The 15160-nt window shown below is 34.7% G+C and overlaps 2 protein-coding genes across 4 annotated transcripts; both read left to right on the forward strand.

Moving 5' to 3' along the window:
- The first annotated feature begins 281 nt into the window (after positions 1–281).
- Positions 282–5665, forward strand: LOC107629204 (uncharacterized). Of its 3 annotated transcripts, none has more exons than XM_016331925.3 (4): positions 282–697; positions 1077–1138; positions 3988–5185; positions 5331–5665. In XM_016331925.3, the coding sequence occupies exons 3-4, from the start codon at positions 4013–4015 to the stop codon at positions 5460–5462; spliced, it is 1305 nt and encodes a 434-aa protein (XP_016187411.1). In that variant the 5' UTR covers positions 282–697; positions 1077–1138; positions 3988–4012; the 3' UTR covers positions 5463–5665. The 3 variants fall into 3 exon arrangements, with proteins under 3 accessions (XP_016187411.1, XP_088357498.1, XP_016187421.1); XM_088501372.1 differs by having other exon boundaries at positions 290–697; positions 3858–5185; XM_016331935.3 differs by having other exon boundaries at positions 296–697; positions 4003–5185.
- A 5605-nt stretch (positions 5666–11270) lies between these two features.
- LOC107629220 (homogentisate phytyltransferase 1, chloroplastic-like) lies at positions 11271–13069 on the forward strand. The gene is made up of 6 exons (XM_021120372.2): positions 11271–11397; positions 11478–11569; positions 11912–11995; positions 12080–12169; positions 12488–12576; positions 13048–13069. The coding sequence occupies exons 1-6, from the start codon at positions 11271–11273 to the stop codon at positions 13067–13069; spliced, it is 504 nt and encodes a 167-aa protein (XP_020976031.1).
- Positions 13070–15160: the final 2091 nt, after the last annotated feature.

Genomic DNA, 15160 nt, shown 5'->3' on the forward strand with positions numbered 1-15160 from the left:
ACGATTTTGAACTAGATTAACGAATTAAAATAAAAACTATGACTTCACTGCCTTTTTGGACAGGCGTAATTGTCAAAATCGGATAGACCTGGTCAGTTGGACTAGAAAATTAGTGAATAATGGACCATGGGATTAGTCCGGAGAAAACATTGAACCGAATAAAAAAAGAACAGGTGAAAACTGATTTGGCTCCACATGGCTTTAATAAAAACCGATGAACCGGCTGATTTGAGAAACCCGGACTGGTTCAACTTAAAAAAAACAAAACCCTAATCCAGCGAAGGATCCCATCCCCAACCCACTCCCTCGCTCTCTCACTCTGAAACAGATCTGAAACGGGCCAAACGCAGAGGAGCTCAACGTGGCGCCTCAACCCTCTCCCTCTGACAGAGTCGCTGTCGCCGACACCGCACGGTCGCCTCTCGTCGCCGGTTCCTCTGCGTTCGCCAGCTCCTGCGCCTTCACTGCTGACGCGTCGTCTGTACCTCCGTCCACGTCGCGTCGTCCCTGCGTCTTCACTGCGTCCGCCAGCTCCTGCACCTTCACTGCGTCTCGTTGCTCGTGTGCGTCTCTCGTCGTCGTCGTCGCATCCTCATCCGGCTGGGCCTGCCGGCGCTGCTGCCTCCCCTTGCCAGTCTCTGCTTCGCCGTGCTTGGTCTCCCGATTCTCTGCCCGCGTTTTGCCTTCACATCATCAGGTAAGCTTTTAAATTTTTTTAAGTTATTCAGTTACTGGATTATAATTTGTCTAACTGATTAATTGATTAACTGATGTTGATTAACTGATTCAGTTGATTCTTGATTATAATTTGTTGATTCTTGGCAGATTATTCAAATTTTGTTTTTACAGGGTAATATATGTAGGTTTAGTGATTGATTGATGCTTTTTTTTTTCTCTCTCTCTCTCTCATTATCGGGGTTTAGGGTTGATTTGTTGCTGTTTTAATATCATTATGGTGAATTGAGCTGCTGTTTTTATATTGTTGGTGCTGTTTTGTTAATTGTTCTGTGAATTTATATTGTTCTGCTCATGTTTATTCTGTTGAATAATCTGTGATGATTTGGTTTTGTTTGCAGGGTTTAAACTAGGAGTATTTGGCACTTCTCAGGTTCTAAGCTTTTCGTCTAAAGGACTAAAGGTTCAAACTTTTGAAACTCTATTGCTTTCTTCTATCCCCTTTATCTGCAGCAGACGACTTTGACAAATAATGATTTGGTGAAATTAGTTCATTTTCTGTGCATGAAGGACTTATGATCATATGCTTTTGAAAGTTCTAGTTATAATTGTCTTTTATGGGAAGTGTTATAAACAAGTCTAAATTAGTTATTTTTAGAAATTGAGACAATTGTTGTAAAAATGTTAGTGATAATATGTATTTCAAATTTTAATTTTAAGTTTTTGACTATTTTATATTTTTTATTTACGTGGGACCGAATTAATCGGTTCAATTAATGATTTACTGGTTGAACCAGTAATTCAGTAATCTGACCGGTTTGATTACTGGTTCGATTCTGATAACTATACTGTTAGGTCATGAATCATGCTTATCTTGAATTGTTATTATTATTTTGTAACCGACTTGAGTGATGGTAATTGTTGCACGTGCTTGTGTAGCTGCCAATATTACCAGCGTTGAAAGAGGTCCAATAGCTAGAAACACTTTTTCTGTACAATTTAATTTACTATTCTGTAGACTGTAGAGTAGCCCTTTCTGTTCTTTCTTGGTGCTTTGGTGTCTCTGTGTTGAATATACTGTCAAATTTTGTTCCCTCAAATGAGTACTTGACTAGTTGTAGTTTACTGGCTTTGAATGCAATAGAGGGAAACGATTAAGGAAGTGAATGACTAGTTTTCTAAGAATGCATTTGAGATTGATTAAAAAAGAGGGTGTTTCCATCCCTTGCCACTCAAAGTCCTTTTGAATGGGAAGGAGGCAATGTCATTATCCCCTTTTTCCTTACTCATTAAACTTACAATTCATTTGACACGATGACATGATCCATACTACTCTATTCCATTCCTTTTTAATCTATTCCTTTATGAGCTGCTCTCTTCCATCTATAGAAAACCCCTTATTTCCTCCCTATATATTGGCTCATAATTATGTTGATATACCTGTCAGAGTTAGTACAAAACTTCATTTTCTCAAACGGAAAGTTGCTCCAACAGCTGCTAAAGCCTCATCAAGACACGTTTTCTTAGTCCTCCTTTCTCCGGTTCAGATTTGAATGGCCATGCTTACATGCATTAAAAAAAATCATGGATGGCCATGCTTGCATGCATTAAAAAAAAAAAAATCATGGTTTCATATCTTTTGTTAATACAATGCTATTGTGCAGAAACTAAAATATTTCTATAACTTCTTTGGCTATGTCAAACTTTTGAAAGTTTCAGTTTTCTGCATTATGATAAATGAATTTTGGCTATCGAGCTCAGAAACTGTCAGCAATGAATACTTTGGGCTGAGTAGGTGACATGGAGTTTCTATGTTTCAAAATGCAAATGAAGTATTGCTAGTGAGACTGAACTGAGATTATATGTATATGTTTATTGAATGTTTTAAATCATCAATGGATTACAGTTACATATGTTTGAACTGGTACTAATAAAATACCAGAAATGTGTTTAATTGGGAAATCATTAGCACTTTGTTGGGAACCCTACAAATTGGGGAAAATACAAGTGGGATATCCAATGGTAGTGGAAGTGTTAGAAGCTCCACAATATCTCCGAGAGAAACGCTCAAAGTAATCAAATACAACTAGTTAATCCCTACTACATTTGCTTAATGAACATAACTCCCGCAACTAATTAATGAGTCCTATGATAATTTTCTTATAAAGTTCTAAAAAGATTGGTCTTTAATCCTTTTTTGCATATTGGTTGAATGCATATTCTGTTAAACATTGCCACCAATGACAATTTGGATGGATTGCATACAATATGGACTAAGAGTGAGTTCTTTCCTAGTGTTAAGTGGGGTTGGCTAAATGGATTAAATAATGCCATGTCTTTAGCCAAGCCATTTATGTCAAATACTCAAATGCTTAATATCCAAACTATTCTTAATGATGTTATATTCTCTGGTTTATTCCTCTAGTATTTTATATTATTTCTTGTCATTTATACGTTTCTTATATTAAGACTTACTCTTTATGCTGTGCATACTTCATTATATCTGTTTATTTTCCCTGCATCCAATTATGATACTTGTTTTCATTTACTTCTTTCTTTCACTTGTTTTGAAATTTTAGTTAGTTTTTAGTCAAACTTTTGTTATGCATTTCATCTCGTATGGTTTATTTTGTTCTTTCTTTCAATTCCTATCAGCTAGATGATTAAACAAACATGATTTTTCCTGATGGTTGAAACTCTCCCAAGCAAGCCTAGATGAAAAATATGAAACATGTACATATGTGTATCACTAATCTTTTTCTATTCTTTGTGGCAACAAGCTTAGTGTAGATCTCTCAAATTGGTAACAATTTGTTTGTGTGCTGCAAACTTTATTAAATTGGAAAATATTAACTAGTTTTGTTTATAGTGAGGTAGAATGTGGAAAATGGTATATTATACGATAGATTGTGTGCTGATATACAGTACCAAATCATTTACACCATCTCAAATAGCCATGATACTCTTTATGCTACCAATATTGTTTTTGGTAACACTAGGCAATAAGTTAGCTCTTGTTACCTTGAGGCGGGTTTATCATTATCCTAGTAGAGAGTACATAAATTTTGTTTATAGTTTTAGAAAATTATGTTCCTATCTGCTGGCTGTAGTACATATTTATATTTTTGTTTGTGAATTTTGCATTTGTAATCACTTTTTGTTGTCACTCTTGTGAACCTCAGATATTTTGCTTGCAAGCTGTTTTTAGCATAAGCTAATCCAAGCATACCTAATCCACTCAAGAAGATTATTGATCTCCCCCCCCCCCCCCCCCTCTTTCTCTCTCTGTCTCTCTGTCTCTCTTGTAATTAGACCTTGGAGTTGCAGAAATAATAATATGGACCAGCAAAACCAAAATAACACTCCAGATGGTTCTGGCGATGTGCCTTTGAAGCGCAAACGTGGTCGTCCAAGGAAGTACCCACGACCAGATTCAGAAGACGGTTCCTATATTTCACATAGTTACAGGCAAAAGCTGAATTCTGTCAGTGGTGAGCCAGCGGTAGTACATCCTGGATATCAAGGGGCTAAGGGAAATCAACACTTTCAAAGGAATCAAGAAAATGATGCCATGATTGGCCAGGCAGTTTCCGGTGTAATTGAGGCAGTATTTGATGCTGGATATCTGCTCAGTGTAAGAGTTGGTGATTCTGATACTACTTTGAGGGGACTAGTCTTCAAGCCTGGACGATACGTTCCTATCTCTTCTGAAAATGATGTTGCTCCAGGTGTTCCAATGATCCGAAGAGATGAGGTTCCCATCCCTTCTGGAACTGCTCAGTTTCAGAATCTTCTCCCAAAGGAAAGGAATGAACAGCATGCAAACATTAATAGAAATGAAATTCATGCAATGAATGGGTCACCGTCACTCCCTCTTGTACCTAGACCGGCAACTGGTTCTAGTAATTCGGTTGTCACCGTAGGAAAGAGTGTCCCTACTGTGGCAGGTCAAACTACTACTCAAATATCCGGTCATAATATAGTCCCTGCTTTACTCCAACCTGCCAATTTTTCAAATGGGTTGCCAGTTTCAACTCCACCGTCTCAAGTTATGGCCCAAGTTTCTGTAGGAAATGGAGCACGTGTTACCAAAGAAATTCCAGCAGCAGATGGAAATCAAGCACTTACCTCTCAAACTGGCCAGAACATCTTGTCGAGCAGCATGCAATATGAAGCCGTTCCACACCATCAGTCTTCTAATCTGCCAAATGAAGAACTGAAATCAATGAGTGTGCCTAACGCACCCTTTGAGCAGTTGGTCACTGAGGTTGTCAAGAGGATCGAAAGTCCATCAGATGCCATGGATATTGACACTGACAACAGTAAGTCAGGTGACAAGACGCAACTGAAGGAACCAAGCTGTAGACAAGAAGAAAAAGTCAATGACATGAATCAACCCGTTTTAATTAAGCCTCTACAAGCTGTACAATCTCATCCTCAGAAAAATTCCGCATCTGCTCCCCAACCTTCTGACTTTACCAAGACTGGCAAAATGACCGAGTTATTGCAGGTAGAAACGTTGTTGACTTAAAATTGTTATGCAAGTAAGATGGGAGCTAGGATGATGTTAGAAACCACAACTTAAACTTGATGAGTAGTCCATTGCACGTATATGTTGTGAACTGTGTACTGATACATGGCTATAATTTGTTAAGATGTTGCAGGAGAACAAACCGGAGAATCAGGCATCCAAAGCAGCAGAGCTATACCAATTGGATGGTGTAAGTAATTTGGGAACCGGACTCGGAGATGGAACAACTGTTCAATCAACAAAACCTTTAATTTAATCAATTATTTGTAGCTAATTTGCCAGCCGGGTTATCTATCATAAATTAGGCAAAATTTTTCTGGCATATTTGAAATATATATAGGTCTAGGTATCTCAAGGGTCTTGAATAATTTTAAACTTGCATATCTATGCCATGTTACATTGCTATTAATTAATTTAAATTATAGACGCAACCTTCAAGTCGGGATGCTAATTACTTTATTCACAGAGAAATTATGTTCATACACAAGTGTCTCTTTACCCATGCAGTAGGACTTTGCTTTGTGGTTCCAATCTGATGGTTTAATTTTCTACTATATAACTAACAGGAAAACATGTTTTATTTTCTTGGGTACACAAGAACCACAATTTAATATTTATTAAATGGCGTGATGACGTGTGGAGAGGCGCCGCATTGGATAGATAACGTCTATTTGACGTGACTGTTATCGTTATTTAACTCAATTTAGTCTATGAAGTGGTATATAACCCTAATTCCAAATTTATTATTAGAAACCACTCTTTCTTCTCTGCTCTCTTTTATCTTCTTTGTCATTGTTGAGCGTGGTTTGAATGGGTTATGACGGGTGGAGGTAGCAACCAAGTTAGTAGCTCCAGTAACCTACAATTCGAGAGAAGCTGAGGGAGGAGAACCACTAGAAATAGTCATGAACGACTTCCAGATAGGTGTGGGTGTGATAGCAGACCTGTCCTCAAATGGTCAGGAACAGAGGCGAATCTAAGGAGACCATTTTATAGTTGTCTAACTACAATGTAAGTGATTTTTGTTAAGATGAAGAAGTAAATGACAGAGATAATCTTGGATTTGAAATAGAAGAGTGGAGAATGAAATTTGCTTGGAAGATTGGAAGCTTGGAGTTTGAAGTTAGGGCTCTAAAACTAGCATTTTCTGTGTTGTTGGTTATTGTTCTGTTAGTAATTGTGATTGTTGTTTGTGTAGCATGGAAGTAGTGAAGGTCATTTGAATATTGTGTAACAAAAAAGTTGTGATTGTTGTATCCTATGAACAAATGAATAGAAATGATAACACAATGTTCTATTTTATTATTGTTGTTGCTAATTATAATTTAGAAATGAAGGAATATGAAGCTAAGGAACAATAATAAGATTTTAAGCATTCGATGATAATATGCAGCTTATGTTAATTGTTTTCAAATTTGTCTGTATCAAACTAGACATCATAAAAAAATAACAGAGTATTTAACTCAAACCAAAACACATACACCCTGACATATGAAACTCAGAAACTATAGAGTTCAATGTTTAAAACCAAAATGTCTCAATAGAAAATAGCTAAATGTTCATTTCTTGGTGGTTTGAACCCCGGAGTTGGTACAAAACGCAGGATGTTACGCAACCTTGAAGTTGTAGCTGCAGATGCACCAACCATTGGATCGATACGAGCAATTGGTGGTGGTGGAGTATTTGAAATTGGAACAGTGGGTGGTGGAGGAGCATTTGAAACATTTGGGTTGCACAACAGCTGTTGTAACCTGTAGGACAATGTTTAATGAGATGAAAATAAATATATAAAGCAATAATAACAGAGAACAATAATTGAAGTACTTGCTGAGAGTCTTCATTTTTATTTTTTGACACATTGGGTTGACTCATGCCAAGCTCAATCTAAGTAGCATTGCCTTCATCTTGTACTTCAGTTGCAGCAGGTGGAGGTTGTTGCTGAGTACCTGTATTAGCTTCACCAGATGCAGCAGCAACTGCAACAGCTACAGCCTCATCGTCAGCCTTCTTCTTGGCTCAATTCCTCTTGTCGTGACCCTTACCACCACAATGACGGCAAGAACCCTCTTCATCTTGGCGATCTTCTGCTTCTTGCCTCCAACTGGGCCTTTATCAGCATCCTTTCTTCGTTTCTTCTTGGGTGCTCCTAGCATCTTAAACTTGAGTGCTTGTGGTTTGTTGTAGATCGACTTCTCCCATAATTTCTGACTAGGAATAGGATTGATATGAAATGCATATGTATCATTATATGCATCAATTGTCAACCATTTATGACAAATTTTCATGCTATTTGCCTGTCCTAGCCAATGCAACACAAGCATGGACATAGGGCATCCTTGTTTCAAATCAATAAAATGCACCCAAAAAATTAAGGAACCAATTTCAGCATGCAATCCACAATGACTTAAGGAACCACAATTACAATATCAGAATAAGTACAACAACAACAACTAAAGTATAATAGTAATCACATTTACTATATGAACAGTAATCACAATTAAAAATTAGTACCACAACTAAAGTATAACAGTAATCACAATTACAATATAAAAATAACAACCACAATTAAATTATAAATTATTACCATTCAGTTGCCAAAATTTACATGTGCATATTCTCTTTCCCAAGTCCATTGCCATATTGGTTGGCTAACCACGGGCCTCGAATTATTCATAGTTTGCATCTCCGGACCACATTGGCACCTAATTCTTTGATTCATTCCTAATCTTTTTCAAGAGGCTACGTTGAACAGGGGGTTAGTAAGCCAACATGGTTCTTGAATTTCAGCTTGTTCTGAGCAATTGTCCTCATGATATACATTCTAACTTCCTCGAGTAGTGTGATAATCAGTTTGGCTCTTGCTTCCTTGATTCTGGCATTGAAGGCTTCACAAGCATTATTACATATGTTGTCACATTTTGGTTTGTTGCTAAAGAAGGCCCAACTCCATGCATCTCTTTGCCATTTGGAAATGTATTCCCATGCTTCCTTGTTAGCTCTTTGAATTTTCATCATTCTTTTAACAATCCCTCTTGAGTACACTACTAGAATTTAGATATTTACTAACACTTTTTATCTAACATTTTTTAAAATGTTAGCTATACTAGTAAAATTATACTTTTAGTAACATTTGTAGAATAAATGTTAAAAAAATATTTTTTTTAAAAGAAAGAAGAAAAATTAGATGTAAATGTTACCAAATGTGTAAAGAAGTAAAAATTACACTAAAGCATTATTTTTTAATCTCTTTCGCGTTCTTTTCTTTACAGTTCACAACCACCGACAAAACCACTCCCAAGTTCCATCGCATCTCCTTCCTCTACACTTCATCTTCTTCCTCGATCTCAATCGCAATCTGAGCATTCTCCAGATTCGGATTCTCCTCTCAATTTTGGTAAGCATGTGCTCTCTTCTTTAACTTTTTTCTATTCACTCAGTTCTTCAATTTCTTATCTATTGCTGATTTCGATTCAGATCTGAATCATGCATAGTAATTTCTCGCCTCTGGTTCATCCTCTCATTGCCTGCACTGTCATTGCGCCGTCTTCTTCTCGCCTGCGCCATCATATTCTCCCTGCGTAGTCATCTTCTCGCCGGTTCCATCGTTTGCTCATCCCTTATCTTCTTGCTCCTTCAATCCTCTTTAATCTTTACTTGATAATTAATCTGTAATTAATTTTGATGTATAATTATTAGTTAATTTAGGTTTTTAATTAGTTATTTAGTAGTTAGGTTTTGAATTTAGGTTTTAATTAAGTTGTTTATTTGAGTTTAGGTTTTAATTATTCTGTTCTTTGCTTTAGGGATTGTTTGGGTGAGCTTTTAAAAAAAGATCTTTTTTCGAGTTATCTTTTTTTAAAAGATTTTATAGAGAAGTAAAAGTAATTTTATGTTTGGATATCTCATGTAAAAAGGTATTTTTATCTATTAATTATGTTTGGGTATAACAATATAAAAGTACTTTTTTGTTCATTTATTACATGAAAAATATCTTTTTTTAAGAAAAAAAAAATCTTTTAAAAAAGATGTAAATTACAGCTTCTCAAAAAAGATCTTTTTTTTTTATTTTACTAGTGCTTTTACTTTTACTACTAGAAATTTGCCAAACACATTAAAAAATAAAAAAGATCTTTTTTCATTGAAAGAAGATCTTTTTTTTAATAAAATAATGGCGCTCAAACATGCACTTACATTGAGCTGAAATCCTGCACATTACTAATATGATTATTGTCGTTTTAATATTTGGATAATGTGGTAGCAATTATGAGTTCAATTAAGGAATGTTCATTTCTATACTTGTTTCTGAAATATCTCCTTGTAAATTTACGTGATATTTTCTGTGTAATTAATCAAATTAAACTTAATTAAACATGCTCAAAATATAGAATATCTAATGAAGATAAATAATGCTTATTACTAGAGTCTGAAGATCAATTTTCTTGAAGATAATAGCTGAGAAGTGGACATGGATTATAGCCTTGCCACGCCACTTAGAAGAAGAAGACATGGAGATAGGTGGTGTGACTTTTCAGTACCAAGAACACAAACTAGAAAGGGAAATGGATCTTTTCTATTTTTTTTGTCACTGGAGAGAATAAAATGTGATCTCTCACCTTTAATTCTACAAGTGAGACCATAAATAAATGAAAGAGAGAGAACAATGAAGAATGAGATTTTCTACTGAATACCATCCAATTTTTTTTCCACTGGAGAGAATCCACTCCCACTAGAAAGTGTATCTAAGTAGTGAAATTAATGGGTGTTAAGACTACTATATCTATATTTATTTATGATGCTTAGTTACAACTCAAGTGTCATGATTACATCTCCAAATGGTTGAATTCCCAAGGACTATATAGCAAGGAAAATCAGTTAGAATCTTACAAACGCTATTTAATGTCAATTTTCTTTTGCTTCTAAAGGAATGCAGCTAGTGCTACCACTTCTTAGTTCTTACAAGAATAATAACTCAAGGGTTATTGTTTAGCACTTCCCTTGGTCCTCTCATGAAAAGTCCTTTTTCAATATGGTTTTTTCCTTTTCTTTTTCTAGATTTAGTGTTATGTTTCTATTATTTTTTCAATTTAGTCTCAGTTCATAATTTATGGAAAATGTTTTATTTGTTTTTTTTGTTATATTTTTTGCAGTTAGGGTGCAAAAATTATTTTTTTATCTTTTAAATTTTAATTTTCAGATTTCACATATTATTTGCATTAGATAATGTAATTAACAAGTATAGGCATAAATTAGTGAAGTGCTTGAATAGGCTCCTTTGTATTAGTGATGAGCATAAATTGATTCAAGCATTTTATAGGAGAAAAGTTACATTATTATTTGCCTTTATACTCATCATTTATGGCACAGTTTATTATGTTTCACATTAGTGTATAGATTAGCATCTGATGAACCAAGTAAATAATTGGTTGACAATGACATACAATTTCTTGTACTGAATGTTATATTTGTTAGCTTTGGGGGCAAAGGTAGCACCTAGTATGCCGTTAAGGGATCACACAGAATTTTCACAGGAGCTTCTCCACGAGTTGAAACTCATCTGTCAGGTATGAAATCTAAAATTCTCTGATATCTCAGAAATTTAGATCACTGAAAGAAGCACTAAAAAATACTCGAGCTGGTTTTGATTTGCATGGCAGCTAGATGAAATTTTCTTTTTGTTCTTACTAAAACTTACTGAGCTGATTGTTTGTAATCTCGTGCTAAAAGAATTTTAGGAAAGCAGGCCACTCTTCTTAGTTAATTGGTTGTGTTTAAGAATAATATTTGTTTTTGGGTGAAATAATAATAAACTCATATCATTTGCAATTTGGAGCTGCATCTGTGTGACTATCAAAGACACAAGGATGTCTTGAGCTGTTGGTCGCTTTGGAGCTGCATCTATTTTGAGTTCAAAATGTCTTAAGATTGAGGGTTCATTTTTCTGATGCGTGATGTAAGGATGTCTTGTTCATTCTAGCAATGATGATTAACAGTTCAAGCTTTAGCATGTGTTTTTATTCTTTTCATTGTTTGCTACAGTTGCAGGAGTCAAGCAAGTACCAGTACCATGAGCAACTTTGGGATTCTCCTTTCAGCCATGCCTTACCCAGCTGTCTCAAGCCAAGACATTGTCTCTCCTAGCAGTGCAGAAATCATCAGACATATCTCCTCTATTTTTTACTGGTGTGTTGGAGGTGAGCCACTGAAGTGTGTTGTTTCTCTTAAATGGCTAAAAGTTTCTGTTATGTCCTTCTAGTCTAGTAATGCATTTTAGAGTTTTCTTCGTTTCAGGCTATGGTAGCTGCCTTGTTTATGAATATTTATATTGTTGGATTGAATCAATTGTCGGATATTGAAATAGACAAGGTATGGATCTTGCTAATAGATATAAAAATCTCGATGACTAATAAATGCTTTTCTTTTGTACTTGGCTTTTGAATTATTCAAGTAGAATTGCTATGTGATTTATCAGTTAACTCACCAAAGTAGGATAGTCAAAAGCCTATATATTGGGTGTGAACAGGTGTTCTTGCAACTTGAGCACGGAATAGTTAATATGATTTTGACCGCCATATTCTGGTTTAGATATTATTGTAACTTTGATGTGGTTATAAGTTATAACAACACACAACTTTTTATAGCTGTCAAACTTTTCCAGAGAAATTCCATGTGCCTTGTCTTATTATTGATCTGTATATCTTATTGCAGATAAACAAGCCATATCTTCCATTGGCATCTGGTGAATATTCCGTTGGAACTGGTGTCACAATTGTTGCATCATTTTCATTTCTGGTACCATATAGATTCAATACTATTTCCAAGACAAGCTTTACTGAAATGGTGGAAAGAGGCTTACCGTTTTGTTCTCTTTTATAGAATTTTTGGCTTGGTTGGATTGTAGGTTCATGGCCATTGTTTTGGGCTCTTTTCATCAGTTTTGTGCTTGGAACTGCTTATTCAATTGATGTGAGAGTTTCTTTTTCTTTTCTTTTCTTTTAAAGACCTCATTTTCCCCACAGTATATTATTTTGAATGGTCATCATACAATGTCTTTATTTTATGAGTCTACATGTTCAGCATATTACTTGCATTATCAAATTTTGAAGCCATAAATGTCAAATAATATCCACTTGTCTTGATTTTTCTTTAATAAGAAAAGAATGTGTTAGTTGCTCATGAGTAACTCACCGGTTCGAAGCCAACCAATAAAGTGATACATTCATTTGAGTTGGCTATTGATTTCTGTACCTCTCTTAATTCCCTTTTATTTTTATGGCCTTGCAGAAATTTGTTCTGCAGAAATTGGTGGTATTTCCTCTCAAACTTCAGAATTTATGGCTTTTGAACAATTATATGGGAACTGTTTGGATAAGGTAAGAATATTAGGATAAATCAATGAGATTCTTCATTGCTATACTGATTAAAAGTTGAAAAGCCTGAAACTTTTCTCCTGTTTGTAATTTTACAGTGTTACTTGACTATGGTTTTTTAGTATGTCCAAGACCTACTTATTTGCCAGTTGCATTGAGATATTAACTTTCGAATATTCGTCCTGCTTGTATAGGATATGTAGCTGTTAGGCTAGACGGGTAATAAGTAAGAATGGGGACAAAAAATAGTAGGATGCAACAACTGATGAAAAACTATGTAAGAATTAGAAAAGGGCAATATATTACTTTTTCTCAACTAAAAGATCTAAATATTAGAAATGATCAATGGTTCCGATTACACTGCCTAAGCAACTAACGAAAACAAATTTCTTGTTGTAGCTTGTAGATAGCTATCAGTTAGGTCAGGAAGATCATGTTAATAACCAATTTTATTTTTTACTTTTATTTTATTAGAGGTGAATGGTTGAAAAGTTGAAACTTTACTTGGGATTTTGGACCACCTGCAGAGGTGATTCCATGATTATTTTTCTTCAGGTTTTATTTCTGCCCACTATATGAGTTCTTATTGCTTTTTTGTTTGATGTGCATCAGATGAACTTGGTTGACTGGTTTAAGGGAATGGTAATAAGTTGTCGCAGTGATGAGCTAGTCAAGCAGATAAATACATTTTTCTAGGATTAGTATAAAGACTAAGTTTTTTATGTAGATAGTATCACTTTTTCTTTTCTTTTTTATATGGAATGTTTATAGAGTTTAAGTGTTATAAGTATTTTTTTTCCATTTTATTTGCATCACGAAGCAAATTTGTACAATGATTATTGATTAATGAAAGAGGCTATAAATTTTTTTTTGTGAATTTGTGAATTTAATGAAATATTTCATGTTGTAGTAATTAATTTTAGTATATTTATATTATGTATAATATAAAATAAAAAATAAAAAATAGTATAATATAAGTAAAAAAATGTTACTAAAGATCTTTTGTAACATTTTTTAAGTGTTACAAAAAATATCTATGGTAACATTTTTTGAAGTGTTACAAAAAATATCTATTGTAATATTTTTTAAGTGTTATAAAAAATATCTATGGTAACATTTTTCTAAGTGTTACAAAATATATCTATTGTAACATTTCTTTAAGTGTTACTAAGAAAGATCTATTGTAACATTTCTCATAATATTACTATAGAAGATCTATTGTAACATTTTTATTAAATATTATTAAATCTTTAGAAAAATATTAGTAAAACTCTTTAGTAACATAGGGTATATTTAACATTTGTTAAAATGTTACTAATATACATAGCTAACATTTTAATATGATTTGGTAACATTTTTTAAATGTTAGTAAAAATCAATTATGTAGTAGTGGTAGTAGATCTTGCACACTTCCACAGTAATCCTCTAAGTTCGTTGTATTTCCACTGTTTATTGAAGTTTCTCCACAAGTGCCATACACAAAATCTGTGGTGGACATCAGGCATGATCTCCTGGACAGTTGTAATTAGCCCATGCACAAAATCACTAAGATTAGTAACTTACAATATTGCGACCCAAAATAGTCCCCAACCTTACATAAGTGACATAAAATAAGTCCCTGCACATGTATAAGTGACAGCAAATTCATCCCCATGACTTATTAAATAGTACTCCTATCTCATCCTACCAATACAGGCAACAACAAAAATTGAAACACACCAGTTATTGAAACAGACCCATGCAAGAAACATATTGCAAGGAGAACCATACAAGCAACGGCAACCATTGAAACAGACCCATGCAAGCAACAAATACTATTGAAATACAACAACTACTGAAATACAACACTTATTGAAATACAAGAACCATTAAATAACAATTATCGTTACCTTTTGCATGTCCGAAATGAAACACCATCCATGTTCTTTGTAACTCCCTAGGTCCTCATGCAGCAACTTAAGGAACCACCTCCAGTTCTCCGTGTTCTCCACTGAGACAATGGCATATGCAATTACATAGATATGATTATTGGCGTCTTGTCCAATAGCTGCCAAGATTTGTCCACCAAATCTTGTTTTCAAAAATGCTCCATCAAGCCCTATTAGAGGTTTGCAGCCCGCACTAAACCTATTTTTGCATCCAACCAGATAAATATACATCTTGTCAAAAGTGGGCTCTTCTTCGGAATTGGGATGAGGAATTGTTGAAATGCGCACAGTTGAACCAAGGTTGTACTTCAGCAGAGTCTTACCATAGTCGCTCACCATCCTGTATTGTACAATAGCATCACCATACACAATATGCCTTGCATCTCCAAATGCTCTTGTTAAAGAAGACTTGTTCAAGTCCAAGTCACATTTGCTTTTGAAGTATGTTAAAGCTTCAGAGTTCTTCAGATTTGAAAATTTTCTAAGCTTTTTTACCAACTTGCTTGCTACCCACCCTCTATTAGCTATCTATTTTTTGTCTCCCTTGAGCAGGTATGATCATCATTAAAGGTTTTAACTTGCCAGCAAACACCCTTACTATCCTTAGAGGTATAGATAACCCAAGGACATTCCTCACCTTTACATAAATTCCGACACCT

The sequence above is a fragment of the Arachis ipaensis genome, chromosome B1 (assembly GCF_059453495.1).
Source record: "Arachis ipaensis isolate K30076 ecotype BB chromosome B1, ASM5945349v1, whole genome shotgun sequence".
Taxonomy (NCBI): domain Eukaryota; kingdom Viridiplantae; phylum Streptophyta; class Magnoliopsida; order Fabales; family Fabaceae; genus Arachis; species Arachis ipaensis.

Coding starts and splice junctions, on each gene's coding strand:
- LOC107629204 (XM_016331925.3), top strand. CDS start 4,013: ATGGACCAGCAAAACCAAAATAACACTCCAGATGGTTCTGGCGATGTG. Junction 5,186..5,330: donor AAATGACCGAGTTATTGCAG/GTAGAAACGTTG, acceptor TAATTTGTTAAG/ATGTTGCAGGAGAACAAACC.
- LOC107629220 (XM_021120372.2), top strand. CDS start 11,271: ATGAGCAACTTTGGGATTCTCCTTTCAGCCATGCCTTACCCAGCTGTC. Junction 11,570..11,911: donor CGGATATTGAAATAGACAAG/GTATGGATCTTG, acceptor ATCTTATTGCAG/ATAAACAAGCCATATCTTCC. Junction 12,170..12,487: donor GAACTGCTTATTCAATTGAT/GTGAGAGTTTCT, acceptor ATGGCCTTGCAG/AAATTTGTTCTGCAGAAATT.